General features: G+C 37.8%; 1 protein-coding gene across 2 annotated transcripts in view; it reads right to left on the bottom strand.

The window, feature by feature from the left end:
• Positions 1 to 15,813, bottom strand: part of LOC123551611 (potassium voltage-gated channel subfamily KQT member 1-like) — a 142,045-nt gene that overhangs the window by 67,345 nt on the left and 58,887 nt on the right. For both annotated transcript variants that reach the window (XM_045340655.2, XM_045340656.2), the window contains exons 2-3: positions 5,926 to 6,587; positions 928 to 1,018 (exon numbers count right to left, since the gene is read on the bottom strand). In XM_045340655.2, coding sequence (XP_045196590.2) covers positions 928 to 1,018; positions 5,926 to 6,230 — 396 coding nt within the window. In that variant the 5' untranslated portion in view covers positions 6,231 to 6,587. The remainder of the gene's footprint in view (positions 1 to 927; positions 1,019 to 5,925; positions 6,588 to 15,813) is intronic.

Genomic DNA, 15,813 nt, shown 5'->3' with positions numbered 1-15,813 from the left:
TCACACGGAGCTAGCAGTTTCTAAAATTAATTTGAGCCGTGCCATGGGAAAACCAACATACTGGCTTTTGCGACCAGCATCCGCGCAGTCTGGTCAGGATCCATGCTGTTCGCTAACAGTTTCTCCAATTCCAATAGGCTTTAAAAGCGAACAGCATGGAGCCTGACCAGACTGCGCGGATGCGCAGGCTGGTCTGGATCCATGCTGGTCGCACACCCACTATGTTGGTTTTCTCATGGCATGGCTCATTTCTTTCGTTATATATCAGTTTCAAGCTCGTATATATTATAATTTTCTTTCTATTTGTTTGTTTTGTTGGGTTAAACGTCACACCAACACAGTTAATAGGTCATATGGCGACAATCTAGCTTTCAAGGTGGAGGAAGACCCCCAGGTGCCTGTCCGTGCATTATTTCATCACAAGTTGGTACCTAGGTAGAACCACTGATCTTCTGTAGGCCAGCTTGATGGCTTCCTCACATGAAGAATTTGATGCCCAGAGTGAGGCTCAAACCAACATCCATGACGGGCAAGTGATTTGAAGTCAGAGACCTTAACCACTTGGCATGGAGGACCCCCATTTTCTTTTGCTATATGCTTCATGTTACTAAATCAAGATAGTGGACCCATGATTCGGCAAGTTCCTGACAATTTTGTATTCTCTATTCTCCGGCTCGTTTTTCATATAAACTGCATTGGTAGCTGGAGAATGCCAATACAGCATTACAAGAATACAGAATCAAACAAAAATTGCAAAATGTCATTACTGGTCCATTATCTTAATATAACAAGCTATGCACTTTTGAAAATAAATTCTTTCTACCGATTTTGTACGGCTGAAAATGTTAATTCATTTACATATAAGCATTAAGAATTTATGTTCATAAAACGTGTCACATTTACATTATATAAAGTTATTATACTGACCATCCAGAAGAGCGTTGCATTAGCGAATTCTCCATATTGATCTATTGTTGATAACACACTAAATATGAGACATATCAGCACCATCATGAATCTGGAAATAGATCTTTCAATATTAGAATTATAATGAATCTGGGAATATATAAGTCATAAAGTCATAATCATGATACCATAATGAATCTAGAAATAGAAGTTCAAAGTCATATGATCCATAATAGCAGCACTATGTATCTGGAAATTGATGTTTCTTAGTCATATTATCAATATTATCACCACCCGGAATCAGGAAATAGATGTTTAAAGTCATTGGCACCATCTCAAATCTGGAAATAGATGTTATCATTATCAGCACCTAGAATCTTGATACAGATGTTTCTTACTCATGTTATCAATATTATCACCACCCGGAATCAGGAAATAGATGTTTAAAGTCATTGGCACCATCTCAAATCTGGAAATAGATGTTATCATTATCAGCACCTAGAATCTTGATACAGATGTTTCTTACTCATGTTATCAATATCACCAACGAATCAGAAATAGATGTTCAAAGTCATTGCCCATCTCAATCTGAATAGTGTTTCATTATCAGCACTAGAATCTTGATTAAGATGTTTCTTACTCATGTTATCAATATTATCACCACCCGGAATCAGGAAATAGATGTTTAAAGTCATTGGCACCATCACAAATCTGGAAATAGATGTTATCATTATCAGCACCTAGAATCTTGATACAGATGTTTCTTACTCATGTTATCAATATTATCACCACCCGGAATCAGGAAATAGATGTTTAAAGTCATTGGCACCATCACAAATCTGGAAATAGATGTTATCATTATCAGCACTACAACAAATCTGGAAACAGATATCTATAACCATCATAATCAATATTAGCTGCACCACAGACACGGATTCTTAGTCATAATATCATTTTCAGTGTTACTATGAATCTGGAACTAGATTGCCATACTATCAATATTAGCATTTCTATCAACCTTGAAACAAATCAACTCTACTATAAACTTAATATAAATAGATTGTTAAGTGTTACACAACCCTTATTTAATAGACTAATCATAAATCTGGAAATACAGAACTCTGTATTACATTAATAATATCAGCACCATATCATGAATTTTGACAACCATGAAACAGATGGTGCAGTGTAACACTTATGTGTATCAGCAACACCATGAAACTGGAAATAAAGTATTTCGAACTATCAGCACCATATGAGGAATAGAAATTGGTGGTTCTGCATTACACTCACAGTATCAGTATATCATGAATCTGGAAATGGTCATTTCAAAACTGCATTTTACAGCATAATTAGGAATATGGAAATGGTCATTTCAAAATTGTATTTTACAGCATAATTAGGAATGTGGAAATGGTCATTTGAAAATTACACAGCATAATTAGGAATATGGAAATAATCATTTCAAAATTGTATTTTACAGCATAATTAGGAACATGGAAATGGTCGTTTCAAAATTACACAGCATAATTATGAATATGGAAATGGTCATTTCAAAATTACACAGCATAATTATGAATCTGGCAATGGTCATTTGAAAATTGCTTTAACATTTTACAGCATAATCAAGGATCTGGAAATGGTCATTTCAAAATTGCTTTTACACTTTACAGCAAAATTAAGAATCTGGAAATGGTCATTTCAAAATTGCATAAATTTTACACTTTACAGCAGAATTATGTATCTGGAAATAGTCATTTCAAAATTGCATTTACATTTTACAGCATAATTATGAATCTGAAAATGGTCATTTCTAAATTTCATTTACATTTTACAGCATAATTAAGAATCTGGAAATGTTCATTTCAAAATTGCATTTACCCTTTACAGCATAATTATGAATCTGGAAATAGTCATTTCAAAACTGCATTTACACTTTACAGCATAATTATGAACCTGGAAATTGTCACCTAAAAATGATATTCACAACATCACCATAATCACGCCTCTGCAAATAACCAAATGTTGTATAGTTCTATTCATACTGTGACTGTCACAACCGACACTGGTCATAAAACAAACTTAACTTTAATTAAAGATTATTTTGGAACCACCTTCTGAACTAAACACTGCAATTCAAAGAACATACTGAGGTCTGAATGCAATACTGTTGTATCTCATATAAAACAATGAAGGAGTTATGACAATATTGCATTCCTCCCTAATTACACACTTAATCAGTATGAAGTCTACAGTAATACATCAGAAAAGAGGTAATCATTAGTTTAGCTTAATTGTTTCAACATTCATAGCTTCATTTGTTAGTTTAGGGAACTTAATCATCTTTAAACTACTTTGTGTAATACAGTTTCTTATGAAAGCATACCGCCCACCCCCATTCCGTTCCATATGTGTATAAACTTATTTTTCCAACAAGAGGGCTGTTGAGAGGGACAATAATTACAAGAAGTGTCTTACTAAATATATTTGGAATTATTTCAAAATCAAACCAGAGGTCAAAGGAGATGTATTTAAGTGAATAATCAAAATAATTTCAAGGACTTTGGTAGAGGATCATTCAATGTATATTGCTGTGAAATTATTTTGATATCGGGCTGGCTGTTTTTGTGGAGAAGACTTTTCTAGATTTCCCTGTGGTTATCATGACTTTTTTTGTTTTTGTTGGGTTTAACTTTGCATCAACACAATTTTAGGTCATATTGCAACTTTCCAGCTTTGATGGTGGAGGAAGATCCTGGGTGCCCCTTCATGCATTATTTTGTCACAGGTGGGCACCTTGGTAGAACCACCAACCCTTCGTAAGCCATCTGAATGGCTTCCTCACATGAAGAATTCACAATGCCCTGAGTGATTGATTGATTGATTGATTTGGGTTTTACGGCGCACCAACACAGTATAGGTTATATGGCGCCAAACAGGACTAAAAATTTTGGTTTCACGATTCATTTACATGGAAATAAAAACATGAGGTATGGAATCAAAATTTTTATACCTGCTGGAATCACAGAGTTACAACAAAACCAAGTGTTAAGATCCTATTAGTCGCCTTTTACGATCATGCAAGGGTAAGACAGTGGTTCCAATTCTTTTCATACACAGATCGTCCCAGAACCACATGGGGCCAATGCCCTGAGTGAGGTCTGAACCAACATTGGTGAGGGGCAAGTAATTCAGAGTCAGCGGCCTTAACCACTCAGCCAAGGTGACCCCGGCTGTCATGGCAACTAGAATTTTACATGCTTAACATACAACTGAAGAAATATGAAAGAGGATCCAACAAGGAACACTCATGTAAAGTTTAGCTGAAACTGGCTTTGTGATTTAGGAGATGTTCTTCCAAAATTTGTGGATGTTGGATGAACAGGCAAAAGTCATTTAGGATGAAGAGATGGTAGACATTCAACGATCCTAAAACTTCACAATGAGCACTTAGTACTCAGGTAAAGTGAAGTCTGATGACCGTAAGCTAAGCTTTTTTCTTAGTTACAGAGCTGAAACAGTTTTTAGTTCCCCTGGTCACTGTGCACTTGATCTTTGACCTACTTTTCCCCAAACAATAGGAGTATATATACAGACCACAGGAAATCAGCCTGTGGGCCAAAAGGTTCTTTAGCAGTTAAGCAGAAACCATTTCCAGTCTCAGCCACTGTGACCTTGACCTTTGAACCATCACCTTACCAAAACAACACTGGTCATCTACTGAACACAGACAATCAGCCTACAAAGTTTCATGACTATAAGCTAAAACATTCTTTTGTAACTGAGGGTTAACAGTCTGAATCACTGTGACCTTGACCTTTGACCTACCAACCAGCAAAACAACAAAGGGTGATCTATAGACCACTGGGAATCAATGTATGAAATTTAACAACTGTAGACCAAAGCATTCTTTAGTAACTGAGAAACCATTTTCTGTCTTAAGATCACTATGATTCTCACCTTTGAACCTAGTGTCCCCCAACTTTAAAAGTTCATCTAATGTTAACTCTAACAGTGCCTAAAAAGGGCCAAGCGCCCCTATCTGAACAAACTGTGGAGAGGACCATACAATGTTACTGCACACTAAGTTTTATGAAGATCCATCAAACAGTTCATTAGAAGTTTTTTAACCCTTAGCCTGCTAAATTTCTAAAATGGACTGTTTCATCATTCAGTTTGGGCAATACCATTTATTATTCGAAGGGGTGTTCACTGAGAATTTACTAACTGAATAGCGAACAGTGCAGACCATGATCAGCCTGCACGGATTGGTCACAAAGGCAAAACCAATCGCCGCCAGCAGGCTAAGGGTTAAAGGTATTTCAAGTTTTATCTTTGGCTGACCCTCAAAGGGTCAGCTGCCCCTATTTGAACAAATTTGAGAGAGGACCATATAATGGTGCTACAGACCAAGTTTGATGAAGGTCCATCAAGCAGTTCATACAAAAAGGCTGTTTAAAAGTATTTCTATTTTCTTAAGGGGGCCAACTGCCCCCTTTTAAACAAATTTGGGAGATGACTTTATAAATATACTACAAACAAGTGCCCCTATATGAACAAGACCTTTCCAAAATTTTTCAGACCAAGTTTGGTGTGATTCTGACTAGTTGTTTCAGAGAAAATGTTTATGTAAATTGTGGACGGTCAATAGACGCTGGACCATCCAACTTTACTAATCATGAGCTCTCTCTGAACCTTTGGTTTAGCTGAGCTAAGAAAAATTTTCACTGGCCATGGCTGTCCCCTGGAAATAGCTGTCTGTCTATAAAAAAAGAGTTTTACAAAAGATCTAAGGGGTATAAATCTGGAAATTATGACTCCTTCCATTTTTTTTCTTTATGAGAAATCATTAGTGGAAGTCTGATCCAGTTCTGCTGAAAAATGACAAACAATGCTCAACTGAACAGACTTATGGACAGACAAGGTAAAGTCATTCAGCATTTCTATTTTTAGCAGGTTAGTCTTAGATGATTAAATGGCAGAAGGAAACAAAAATAAAATATAAATATGAATACTAACACGGTAAAATGGTAGATAAAACACTTCCATCCAGTTGGTCTCTCAAGAAAATTATAAACCTTCGCTTGAATTGTCGCCTTCATCGTTGGCCGCACTTTTGCCTTGTATTTATCTAGCATTAATCTTTGTGTCGCCTGCTTGTCACTTTGACTCCACAATGGAGAATGTGGCATTTCCGACATATATGTTTCATCCTCTATCTGCGGAGGTTCAGACATGCTTCGTAGTTCTTGCATCTCCGCAGACTCCTCTTCCACTATTGTATTGTCGGGTAAAATATTGTCTTTTCTTTTTTCAAAAGTCATTGTTATTTATCACCCTGAAACAATTTTGTCTAGTATAATGGTTTCTTTTTCTTATTCTTACGTCATTGTCTCATACAGTAAATGCGTACCATAAAAAAAAATTAGTTGATCACATCGAAACAATTCAATCTGGTACTGCCGTTCCCTTTTTCTTTATGTTATGTCATTATCACAAGGAGTGGTGTGTGAAGTAAAAGAAAGTATCACTGAATCCGACTATTTAAAATAAGAATGTTATTTTCACATTGCAAACATTCTGCTAAAATATGTTAAAAATTTGATGCAACTCCTCTAGGTAAGATCAGGGTTCCACATCCACAATTGAATATTTATCTGCATGTACAACATCTTCTATACCTGAAAAATATTAATTAATGTACTATAAAATATTGAAATAAAATAAATATACATACTTAAAGAAAATATAACATAAAAAACAAATCCTTTGTCTATATGCTACAGTACACTCAAATATTTTTCTGAAAATATTTCTTCAAGTGATCCGAAAGCAAATATTTCATAAAATATTATTTATAAGCAAAAATTCTCCTACCCGTTAAAAATACCTACAAACCATCAAAACATGATAATAACATAAGAAAAACATGTATGGAACTGTTAGTGTGGAACCTAAATGGTTCCAACGAACGAACGTGTTTTTATAGTCCAGCAGCCTTAACAATGAAAGAATAATTAAACAGATTTTTTTTTATTGGGTTCCACTTAAAATCAATACCAACTCCAGATTTTCATTTGAACAAATCCAGGTTGATTTTCAACAGTAATATGCAGCTATTGATTTAAAACAGAAAAATGATGTATTTTTCAAATGTCAACAATAGTTTGTTTGCCAACAATCCCACCTTTGTGTAAGCAATTAATAATTTAATCTAAATAAGAACATCAAATGCCAAGTTAACGTAAAATCAGGTATCTTTGTGAGACTAAAATTTTGTTATATTTTAAATTTTAATTGGTTTGAACGACCAACTATTTGAGACATATTGCCAGCTTGTGAGATACATAAAACTATTTATGCCAATAATAACACACTTCTTTCAAGAATACCAACAGCAAATATAGCAACAACTAGAAAATGCTTTTATAAAAAGGGCATGTCTCCCCCAATGCAAAGTCCTATAGGCAAGAAGTCAATAGAGGTCAGGAGCAGAAGTCAAAGAGACACTGATGGTTGGCTGCAATAGGGATTATCTACTTGGCATGTCCAGTCATCCCGCTAAATTTCAACACTCTTGGCCTAGTGGTTCTCAAGTCACTGTTCAGGCTCCTGTGACCTTGACCTTTGATCAAGTGACCTCAAAATAAATAGGGGTCATCTACTCTGCATGTCCAATCATCCTATTAAGTTTCAACATTGTAGGTCAAGTGGTTCTCATGTTATTTCCAAAAAATGATTTTACATGAACAGGCCCCTGTGACCTTGACCTTTTATAGACTGACCCCAAAATCAATAGGGGTCATCTACTCTCTGCATGTTTAATCATCCTATGAAGTTTCAACATTCTGGGTCAAGTGGTTCTCAAGTTATTGATGGGAACTGGTTATCAATGTTCAGGCCTCTGTGACCTTGACCTTTAACGGAGTGACCCCAAAAACAATAGGGGTCATTTACTCTGCATGAACAATCATCCTATGAAGTTTCAACATTCTGGGTCGAGAGGTTCTCAAGTTATTGATTGGAAATGGTTTTCCATGTTCAGGCCTTGACCTTTAACAGAGTGACCCTAAAATCGTTAGGGGTCATCTACTGTGCATGACTAATCATCCTATGAAGTTTCATCATTCTGGGTCAAGTGGTTCTCAAGTTACTGACTGGAAATGTTTTTCAATGTTCAGGCCCCTGTGACCTTGACCTTTGACAGAGTGACCCCAAAATCGTTAGGGGTCATCTACTCTGCATGACCAATCATCCTATTAAGTTTCAACATTCTGGGTCAAGTGGTTCTTGAGTTACTGACCGGAAATGGTTTTCAATGTTCAGGCCCCTGTGACCTGACCTTTGACAGAGTGACCCCAAAATCGATAGGGGTCATCTACTCTGCATGCCCAATCATCCTATTAAGTTTCAACATTGTAGGTCAAGTGGTTCTCAAGTTACTGACCGGAAATGGTTTTCAATGTTCAGGCCCCTGTGACCTTGACCTTTGACGGAGTGACCCCAAAATCGATAGGGGTCATCTACTCTTCATGGCCAATCATCCTATGAAGTTTCAACATTCTTGGTCATGTGGTTCTCTAGATATTGATCGGAAATGGTTTTCAATGTTCAGGCCCCTGTGACCTTGACCTTTGACGGAGTGACCCCAAAATCGATAGGGGTCATCTACTCTTCATGGCCAATCATCCTATGAAGTTTCAACATTCTGGGTCAAGTGGTTCTCTAGTTATTGATCGGAAATGGTTTTCAATGTTCAGGCCCCTGTGACCTTGACCTTTGACAGAGTGATCCCAAAATCGATAGGGGTCATCTACTCTTCATGGCCAATCATCCTATGAAGTTTCAACATTCTGGGTCAAGTGGTTCTCTAGTTATTGATCGGAAATGGTTTTCAATGTTCAGGCCCCTGTGACCTTGACCTTCGACAGAGTGACCCCAAAAACAATAGGGGTCGTCTACTCCAGCAGCCCTACAACCCTATGAAGTTTGAAGGTTCTAGGTCAAATGGTTCTCCAGTTATTGCTCGGAAATGAAGTGTGACGTACGGACGGACGGACGGACGGACAGGGCAAAAACAATATGTCTCCTGGGGGAGACATAATAAACTTCTGATTTAACAGTACTTCCAGTTATTTCCCTGCTTCTGAAAGACAGAGACTGAACAGATGACAGGACAGACAGACAAAGTGAGCTTGGCAGTTGTGTCTTCATTTGCAATCTAAAGCTGGTTTCAAACAACATCTGTTTTCTTATATCATGTCTTCAGGAAGAAAAGTGAAACAATCATGCCACAACTTGATAGGACAGAACAGAACTGCACAGATGTGACAAGATGAGACAAATGAGATAAGATGAGATGAGGCGAGACTAGGCGAGAGACGAAACAAGACGAGACGAGACGAGACGAGACAAGACAAGACAAAACAAGAGGGCCATGATGGCCCTGTATTGCTCACCTGAGTACCATTGCTTAAAATGATATGATCGTTTCAAACCAATCTCATTAGAAGCTGCTAAGGTGTATTCATTTAGATAAAAAATAAAGGGAGGTAATTTGTCATAAATTCAGTCAATATGTATCTTCATTGATTGTCCAAGTCCATCTGTTGACATAAATGAATTTTCAGATCAGTATCTTCATTAGTTACAGAGATATACCTATTTTAATTTGAAATAAAGGGAGGTAATTTGAAATAAAATCAGTCCATAGTTATCTACCCTGATTGTCTCAGTCCAACTAATGACAATAATGAAATTTCAAATAAGTCCTATAAGTACTTACTGATATAAATCAATTTTGATTACAATCAGGGGAGGTAATCAGATATAAAATAACTCTGGAACCTACGACTGGATCTGACAGATTCATCATGGAATCCAAGATTTATTGTTGTTGAAGATATTTTGGAAGTTTGTATCAAATCAAACCATAAATGAAGTCTCTATATGGCTGCAACAGCCAAAATAGCAAATTTTGGACTATTAAGGGACCATAACTCTGGAACACATAATGGGATCTGGCCAGTTCAAGAAAGGAACCGAGATCTTATGGTGATACAAGCTGTGTGCAAGTTTGGTTAAAATAAAATCATAAATTAAGTTGCTATAGTGCAGACATGGTCAAAATTGCTAATTCTGGCCCTTTCAGGGGATATAACTCTGGAACTCATAAAGGAATCTGGCCAGTTCAAAAAAGGAACCAAGATCTTATGGTGATACAAGCTGTGTGCAAGTCTGGTTAAAACAAGAGCTGTCTCCATAGGATGACACATGCCCCCGATAGCACTTTGAATGAATAGTTATGGCCAATGTTAGAGTTTAGGACCTTTGACCTACGGAGCTGGGTCTTGCGCACGACATGTCGTCTTACTGTGTCACACATTCATGCGTAGTTATTTTAAAATCCATGCATGAATGACAATGATATGGACCGGACACGCCCATCAATGCACTATCATGAAAAATGACCTTTAATGTCTAAGTGTGACCTTGACCTTTGTGCTACGGACCTGGGTCTTGCGTGCGACACGTCCTCTTACTGTGGTACACATTCATGCCAAGTTATTTGAAAATCCATCCATCGATGACAAAGATATGGACCGGACATGCCCATCAATGCACTATCCTTTAACGTCTAAGTGTGACCTTGACCTTTGAGCTACAGACCTGGGTCTTGCGCGTGACACGTCGTCTTATTGTGGTACACATTCATGCCAAGTAATTTGAAAATCCATCCATAGATGACAAAGATATGGTCCGGACACGCCCATCAATGCACTATCCTTTAACGTCTAAGTGTGACCTTGACCTTTGCGCTACGGACCTGGGTCTTGCGCGTGACACGTCGTCTTACTGTGGTACACATTCATGCCAAGTTATTTGAAAATCCATCCATCAATGACAATGATATGGACCGGACACGCCCATCAATGCACTATCCTTTAATGTCTAAGTGTGACCTTGACCTTTGAGCTACGGGCCTGGGTCTTGTGCGCGACACGTCGTCTTACTGTGGTACACATTCACGCCAAGTTATTTGAAAATCCATCCATCGATGACAAAGATATGGACCGGACATGAAAATTGCGGACAGACTGACAGACGGTTCAAAAACTATATGCCTCCCTTCGGGGGCATAATAAAATCATAAATAAAGTTGCTATTCTGCAGACAAGGTCAAAATAGCTAATTTTGGCCCTTTCAGGGGCCATAACTCTGGAACCCATAATGGGATCTGGCCAGTTCAAGAAAGGAACCGAGATCTTATGGTGATACAAGTTGTGTCTAAGTTTGGTTAAAATAAAATCATAAATGAAACCACTATCGCGCAGACAAGAAATTGTTGACGGACACACGCACGCATGCACAGACGACGGACGAAGGGTGATCACAAAAGCTCACCTTGTCACTATGTGACAGGTGAGCTAAAAACAGATAAAACAAACAGACAGACAGACACAGACAAACAGATACTATCACAAATATACATATTTTCTGGCAGCCATGATACTGATTTCCCTCTCCTTCCCTCTGGAGCTTGCACATTGCGTAGAAGGCACAGGGCATCGCCAGATGTGGAGCCAAGACAACTGATGGTGTCCTGACTAATCCGGAGGGAGTGGCCCTGCAAAGGATGGGACGACGAGGATGGGCCATGCAGACTTCCAACGACTCTACCCAGGGGAGCCAACCCTAAGCAAAAAGGCTTCAGCCACCAGGCTCCATTCAACTCGGGTGGTAATGATGGAACTCCTGCATGGCGATAGATGGCAATGAACAACTGAACGCTGCGGCAGATCTTCGTGGGACACTTCTGAGTGGCACAGTCGTGTAGACCAGGTAGAAGACTTGCCAGTACTTCGATGAATCCACAAATGGCATTCATAGAAGACCCTGAGCTGCACAAACTTCACGCTCAATGTAACGGGTGAGCTGGGAGGGGCATCAACACAACAGGGGACCAGCCTGCACTCGCTGCATCAACTGCCCTTTTAAGGGCGACCCTTGCCACACCCTTACCTTCTCATATTGTCTATTGGCTACCATGGGGGAGCTGTCATTTAGGTCTCATTGGCCATGACAGTGACGCACTTTTTGGCTTCAAAATTACTTATCTTTGGTATATACACTACAGAAATTGCGTAGAGGTAAATTTTCACCACTTTGGCTTCAAAAAGTATCTTTAACGGCATGCCTGGTGACATGCTGCGGGGGGTCTATACTCTACACAGCGAAAGCTATATTGTGCCTGAGAGGGTGGATGGACCCTTATTAAACTTAAACAAAGAACGGATGATACTGATTTCTACACTAACTAAATGTCAGCAGCTGCAGAACACAATAAATTATTTGTTGAGTGCCAATATCAATTAGTCTTCATTTGACGTTAACAATAAATTATTATAGCGGCTACGGGATACTCAAAATATCATTAAAGATTTTAGAGAAATTCTACTATGCTCACAGGACTTGAAATGAAGTCTTCTTAACCCTTATCATGCTGAACATGACTGATTCTGCCTTTGTGACCAGTGCAGGCATACCAATACAGTCTGACCATGACCTGCACAGTTCGCCATTCAGTCAGTAACTTTTTGGTAAGCACCCCTTTTAACATTTAATGGTACTGTCCGAATTCAAAGATGGACAAGATTGGTGCAGTCCTTGAGTTAGAGTGTTTGTATGGATGCTCAATAACTGCTAGATGATTTACTTAACAACACATTGTAACTCCACTTCTCCACAAAACAAGGACAAACTCATGTAGATTATCTTACCAAAGTTATCTCCCTTTTTGTTTTACAAATGGTGGCCTCTAAGGACAAATCTGACCACCAACAGTAAAACTGGCTAAAAATCATGATTAATTTTGCACAAAGTAAAACAAAGGTATCAAAAGTAAGACATGTAGCAGTAATACCATTTTCATCTTTTGTTAATGGGCAAATATCAGGTAGTGTCTGCATATACAATGTTTTTTCCTTGACTGGCTGGAATAATGATCACTAAAACAGCTTCTAAAACAGAGAAGTACATCATTTAAGCAGATTGACAGAAACTCAGGTCAGTAATCCCTAGTCTTTTCATAATCAACCTCACATTAGCTTTTCACTGTCTGAAACTGATAAAGAATAGCTGAATGAGACTTAATTGGAAGAAAGAAATGAAAACTTCTTGGATGGTGGCATAAATAAGTCAATCTGTTAATAGGGACAAATAAGATTTTATCTTACAGTTAATTTATTATTTTGCAATAACCAGGAAAATGTTGAAATAATCACTGATATTTTTTAAGCAAGAAGAAAAGGGGACACAAATATCAATATATGAGCCGTGCCATGGGAAAACCAACATAGTGGCTTTGCGACGAGTATGGATCCAGACCAGCCTGCGCATCCGCGCAGTCTGGTCAGGATCCATGCTGTTCGCTAACAGTTTCTCTTATTGCAATAGGCTTTGAAAGCAAACAGCATGGATCCTGACCAGACTGCACAGATGCGCAGGCTGGTCTGGATCCATGCTGGTTGCAAAGCCACTATGTTGGTTTTCTCATGGCGCGGCTCATATGGCTGATGATGATTTGCTTTTGTTGGGTTTAACTTTAAACGGATGCAATCTTTGAACAGGTGATACGGCAACATTTTAGCTTTTCATGGTGAAGGAAGACCCAAGGTGCCCTTACAAGAAATTATTTCAAACACAGGATGGCACTGAGGTCAGTCAATGACCTTCTGTAAGCCAGCTGTAGGGCTCCTTACGTGAAGGAATTCAACACCCCTCAAAAAAGGGTTTTGAAACCCACACCAGTGTCAGAGGAGCAAGTCATTTGAAGTCAGCTACCTTGACATCATGACCACAAAGCTTCCGGCTGACACTGAGGAACAGCTTAAGTAAGCTCAAGCAAATACAGTGAGTATTAATTTTACAGCTATAGCGGAAAATTTGAAAACTGAAAGTACATCAAACATTTACATCAAGTTTGTTAGTTTGCATGGCCTTGCTAAATATTATCAGTACAGAACCAGAAAATAATCAAAATTTGTACATTTACAACTACCATCTAGTTGTTATATCACCAATCATGAAATATCTTTCTAATGTTTTCTAAAATTAGATAAAATACCTTTGTAACAGCAGTGTGACAAACCAAAAGGATGGAAGTAGATCAATTAGGAAAATAATTTGCTAATTTAAAAGCACATACCCTTTAGGAGTGTTTAGTTTCCAAAACATGCCAGCATGCTTGTGGGGACTGTACTCTTTCTGCCTGCTTTATAAATTATTCAGTGACGTAGGACAACAATTTCTGATTAAGCAAACTAATTAATTTTGTTGAGTTACCAGGATTTGAAAATTCCACCTATAGATCACACATTTTGCTACTTTGCTTGCAGCTGCAATAGCGTTTTTCTGTAATATTTAAGACTTTGGTGTCTAACAAACTTGGAAAACTTAATTACAAGTAATTACTCTCAGAGAAGGAAGTTCAAAGATTTCAGATAAAAAATGAAAGTAATAGCTTGAGGGAGTCAGTCTTGACAAGTATGTCAAAGTAACCCCAACCCTCCCCTGCCGAAACAAAAATTCTGAAGACTTGCCAACCTGTACAGACTGATAGACGGACAAGACTTAGCCTTGCATAAAAAACATCAATTTAAATGTTACTTGTAATTCTCAATAGATTCTGTGGTAGAAGAAGAAATAAAAACTATTTTAGCCTCATTAGACCTGGCAGATTAGCAGTAGAATTCATCTAGACTTGTTGTAGTAAAACTCATCCATCACTCTGGATTCTCCTTTTCTCTGGGTATTTAAATATAAGTACGGTTACATTGGATAACTGCACTGAAATTTGTCTTAACGGTACAAAGAGTTGGTACATGCTTCTTCATTTTAACAGGTTGCACTACAATGCCAGCGATGAGGGCTCAATTCCTGGTCTTGGCTGATATTGCCGCTGGGTGATCTAGTTAAACTTTTACTATTTCCAGAAGTATTGACCTAAACTGGAAACTGTGATGGTAAATATCACAATGCAAGTCCATCTGGAAACTCAGGTGGAAAATGTCATCATCTACCAATGCTAATACTTTTACATTGTTCACAAGGATATTTTAAGCATTCAGCCTGCTTGGTTGAATTCCTGTGCAGCTGAACCCTAAACCTCAGTTTAACAGACGGTGTGATATAAACCACAGGAAGGCCTGAATAATGAATTCAGGGAAAAATTTTCTCAGTAAACTTTCAAAATTTCATAACAAACTGAAATTAAAATTATTTTCAAGGACTGGCAAATTGAATTTAATTGATAAAACTAACGTGTCATTGTATCCTATGGGAATGGTCTAAAGAGAATGTGTAAATGATCTGTAAATTTGAAATTAGGCCTTTAAGTAACAAGAAACTCAAATGAAATTGTTTTCTCAGAATCTTTGATTATTCTGGCATAGCAATTTTCTCATAGGACATTTATGGCATTATATCAATGAAGACGTTGGACAGCAAAGAATCTTTGATAAGCTGGCATAGCGATTTCCAATTTGGCAAATTAACAGACAGAAGTTGTCACTTTAATTTCTACGATACTGTAATATATCTTTTTAATTCGTAATTAACTGTAGTTGCAGCTGCAAGTAGATTTATCACTTATTTTATGAAGTTGGCCTTTTACATAACAAAGAGAAATGACTTTTTATGAGTTCCTTGAAATAATATGGTCTTTGCAGCTTCTGTATCAGGTTTTATGGTGTAGCAGACGTGTTTGTTTTTTTTTAATTTTCTATTTTATCTATTTCTTTCTGGTTGGGTTTAACGTTACACTGACACATTTATAGGTCACATGGCGACTTCACAGCTTTTGATAGTGCAGGAAGACCCCAGATGCCACTCCGTGGGTAGAACTAC

Source organism: Mercenaria mercenaria, chromosome 4 (genome assembly GCF_021730395.1).
Source record: "Mercenaria mercenaria strain notata chromosome 4, MADL_Memer_1, whole genome shotgun sequence".
In the NCBI taxonomy this organism is placed as follows: Eukaryota; Metazoa; Mollusca; class Bivalvia; order Venerida; family Veneridae; genus Mercenaria; species Mercenaria mercenaria.
The sequence above is the reverse complement of the archived record's forward strand: the minus strand, read 5'-3'. Positions and strand labels throughout refer to the sequence as shown.